The sequence below is a fragment of the Fukomys damarensis genome, unplaced genomic scaffold (assembly GCF_012274545.1).
Source record: "Fukomys damarensis isolate Sample0158 unplaced genomic scaffold, DMR_v1.0_HiC HiC_scaffold_13, whole genome shotgun sequence".
Lineage (NCBI taxonomy): Eukaryota > Metazoa > Chordata > Mammalia > Rodentia > Bathyergidae > Fukomys > Fukomys damarensis.
Window position 1 is genome coordinate 8791779 of NW_022900925.1, and position 4054 is coordinate 8795832.

Below are 4054 nucleotides of genomic sequence, written 5' to 3' on the forward strand. Positions count from 1 at the left end.
GCACGCACACACACACACACACACACACACACACACACACACACACACACAAGTTTCATGGAATGAAACTTACCCCTACCACCTAGGACAAGCTCTCTGCCCTAATCTACTTGATTTCATTTAAATAATAAGTTCTGGTTGGGGCTTCCCAAAGTGATTTCATTACTTACTCCTGGGTGGTGGCCTGCAGTTTGAGAGTGAAAGAAAGAGGGACCATTCTGAGGGACCCTCTGGAGTATTGGAAGTGTGTAGGTGTCATCTGCCTGTGCCACTTTGGCACACTGGGAGCCCAAGAGCTGAGCCTCCAGCAGCTCAGAGATTCTAGCAGCCCAATGCTTCTGAGACACTACAAACACTTGCAGGTAAGAGTAAGCAAACAAGAAAGCCTGAGGGAGGTGTCAAGAGAGACAGCAAGGACATAAAGATGTTGCACAGCAATCCTCTTACCTGCTGACTGTGGATAGTAACCAACGCTACATATGGGGTGATCAGAAAATTCGGTGAACATAGAACCAGTTTTACTGCAGTCAAGAGACAGACACATTGCCAAGATCAATGGGGAGGGGGATGAGTGGTGGTGTGTCTTTTGCTGAAATAATTTTTAAAGTGTAAACATTCATCATATTTTGGATTGCCCTTTGTGTTCTGAGAATTTTCACTTCATTCCTCTTCAGTGGTATCTGAAATGCCAGCCCCATTCCTCTTGCACGTTAGGGTCATTATTAAGTAAAATAAGGCTTACTTGAGCCCAGACACAATCAATGTGAGTGTTGTGGCTTAGTGGATGGGTCATGTACTCAATTCAGATGTGCTAGACCAGGGGTGAATCACATCCTGGTGAGATGAAGCTGTACGGCCCGAGACTTCAACACACTGCTCGGCATGCTGTGCCATTTATTTAATTAATTTATTTATTTTTATGCTTTAGATAGACGGTTTATTCCTGGGCATTTTCATCTCATATTTTCAGAGCCTGCCTGATTGCAGGAAAATGAAACCTTGGATAAGTGGGGGGAGGGGCCACTGTAGTTTAGCAAATAAAAAAAAGATACCTTTAGGAGGCTGAGGCTGGTGAGTAATCACCAACACCTTTCAGGCAGTCACTGGGCTCTGGGCGTTATTCTAATCATCCTTACATGTGTTAACTTATTTAATGCTCAAGTTAACTCTGTGAGAAAGGTGTTCTCCAGGTAAGGGAACTGAGGCACAGAGAGGCGAGTGAGAAGGGCTGAGAGTAAGAAGGTGAACCCACTTTCATAATCTAGAAACTGGGACTGATGCCAAGGTCTTCGGCAGAGAAATCCTGCAAGGCAGCGAGGTCAAGGGCTCGTCTAAGCCAGTCCTGCCCACGGTGGTGCTCAGCGCATGTCCACAGAAGGAGGATCAAAGGCTCAGCCTAAAGGGCTGCCTCCCTTGTCTCACACGTGGAGAAATCAAAACCAGTCTCTCTCCAGTCGATGCAGACTCTGTCCTGTCTCCATGCCCTGGAACAGATAACCACAGAGCCTGGAAGGGACCCTGTCTGCATGGTGCTGCTTCGCCTTGGGTTTCAACACAGTGTAGAATTGTGAGAAGCTAGAGTAGTTCATCCTGGAGCACCTATGGGTATAATCCCGTGCTGGCTCCAGCTTGCTCTGAGATCACACAGTGTGGCAGTCTTGGTGGGGGGTGAGAAGGCTGTGTGTGGTTACCTGTTACCAGCACCTTGGGCTTCACAGTTCTCTTAACATTTGGGTGTGTTGAAAGTGTCCACAATAAAGAGATTTAAACATGGGCACCAAAAGGGAATCTATAGATCCAGCAGGAAGGGAGGTGGAGCTGGCTGAGTAACACTCCCCTCCCAGCCTGATGTTTGCCTGCTTTGGGCACATTGAAAATGTGCTTCCACAAGCAGAAGAACTAGATCCCACCCCATGCCATGAGTAATTTCAGCACACACACACCCCCACTCCTTTAAAATGGTTACTTAGCTAGGGCTGGGGATTTAGCTCAGTGGTTCCACCACCTGCCTCGCAAGCACAAGGACCCGATTTCAATGCCTGGTACCCAAAAAAAGGTTGCTTGGCTTCAGGACCTTGACTAAACTCCTCTTTTGAGTAATTTGTGACCATTCAGATATCCAGTAGGAAAAGGTGTTTATATAAAAAATAAGGGTAGAATGCATTTTAAAAAAATAAAGCTCAGTTTTGAAAAGGTCTTTGAAAGCTCTAGCTAGAAAATACTCAAAAGTCAGCTTCAAATGTCTCCATTGGAAAGCGGACCCTCCAGCCCCTCAGCCTTTCTCCCGGCCTCCTGCTGTCACTTTCTGCTGGCCTCCTGTGCAGGTCCTGCTGGGGTGTGAGGCGGTCTGGGGCATGCAGCAATACCTCGGGCTTTGGCCTGTCCCCAGGTCCCATAGCCGGCCCTCTGTGTTCCCAGCACGGTGCTGTTGCTGAACCCAGTGGAGGTGGAGGCCGAATTTCTCACCGTGGCCAACAAGCTGAGTGCGCCTGGGCACTCACCCCATAGCACCTACACTACCTTGCTCCTGCATGCCTTCCAGTCCACCTTTGGGGCCCACTGTGACTTCCCAGGTCTGCACTGCAAGCTACAGGTAGGGACCCAGGGCCCTGACAAAGCTCTTCTATAGAGGCACAGCCCCTTCTCTGCTCCGTCTGGGCTGCCGTCTCTGGTATACACTGGCCTCCCTCAACCTAAGGATCATGGCAAGGCAGTGGTTGGGTGGCCAGAGTTGAGTGGCACCCTGGGCAGTGGGGCTGGGGGCTGATGCTTGGTGCCTCAGAAGAAGGGACTTAGCGTGGCAGTGGGAGGGAGCTTTAGATGGAAGGCTGGCTTCTAGTCCTGGCTTTGTGATCAGTAACCTGTGTCACCTTGTACAGCCTTTTCCCCTGTGGACCCTCTGGGGTGCAGTGAGGATCTGAAGTCCCTCCTGCTCTGCAGTGCCTTGCCTCTGGGCCTTTCTCTCCTGACCATTTCCTGAGAGCATAGGGGAGGGAGAGGGTGGTCCAGCTCCCTGGATGGTCATCACAGAAGTAGGCAGTGAGGCCAGGCAGCAGACTGGTCCCTGCTGCTGTTGGTGAGACCCTGGGAGCTAAGGCAGGTGGCCAGGCCACAGGACAGGAGCAAATCTTGTCGCTTCTTGGTCTTTCAGTCAAAGGCTCTGGCAGAGCTCGAGGACATCTTCACAGAGACGGCAGAAGCACAGGAGTTGGCGTCCAACATCGGGGATGCGGCAGAGGCCCGGCAGTGGCTCAGAACAAAACTGCAGGCAGTAGGAGAAAAGGCCGGCTTCACTGGGGTCTTAGGTGAGGCTCTGGGATAGGGAGTTCTGCCCACTTTCTCCAGCCCAGGGTGTGCAGTCCAGTGGGCCTGGGGACTTGTACCCCACTGCCTGCCAGGGTCTGAGTTCTTCACTATCTCATTGCTCCATCATTCCTCAGGACATCTGTCCTGTCTGCAGGTGCAGGCTTGAATAGACAGGGCTTACCCAGGGCACAGAGGATTTGGACGCAGTAAGATAATGCTCAGAGGCTCTGACTTGGCCGTCTCGCCAAGACTAGTCAAGGCCGTGGCATCCACATGGCATGCGTCAAAGAAGGCCCTCTGGCTGCGAGTTAGGCATCCTGGCTGTAACTCAGTCTTAGCCCATCCAGAAACCTGGTGTTCTTCCAGTCCTTCTCTAAGTCTGACCTTTTCTTTAAGGCAAGGGGACTGGGTAGCCATCCTCCAAGGCCCTTTCTCAGCCTTCTTCTCCTGCCCTCCTCGTACTTACAGATACTGCAAACCCTGGGAAGCTCCACACCATCCCCATCCCTGTTGCCAGGTGCTATACCTACAGCTGGAACCAGGATAGCTTTGGTAAGGAACAGGCTGGGTCCCGGGGGCTCCTAGCCCCACAATGCCCAAGCTCTCCTTCTGGCTCTGGGTCTATGCTGCTGCCTTGCACTCCCACACACCCTGCTCCCTACACAGGCTCTAAGCAGAGCAAAGGCAGGCACGCTGAGTCCTGTGCCGGCCCTGATCCCCCTTCTGCTCTTCTTCAAGTACAAGGGCC

At 51.6% G+C, this 4054-nt stretch overlaps 1 protein-coding gene across 3 annotated transcripts in view; it reads left to right on the forward strand.

Moving 5' to 3' along the window:
* The window catches only part of Pik3r5 (phosphoinositide-3-kinase regulatory subunit 5), a 65146-nt gene that overhangs the window by 55405 nt on the left and 5687 nt on the right, over positions 1 to 4054 (forward strand). For all 3 annotated transcript variants that reach the window (XM_010614971.1, XM_010614968.2, XM_010614970.2), the window contains exons 7-9: positions 2419 to 2593; positions 3152 to 3305; positions 3775 to 3858. In XM_010614971.1, coding sequence (XP_010613273.1) covers positions 2419 to 2593; positions 3152 to 3305; positions 3775 to 3858 — 413 coding nt within the window. The remainder of the gene's footprint in view (positions 1 to 2418; positions 2594 to 3151; positions 3306 to 3774; positions 3859 to 4054) is intronic.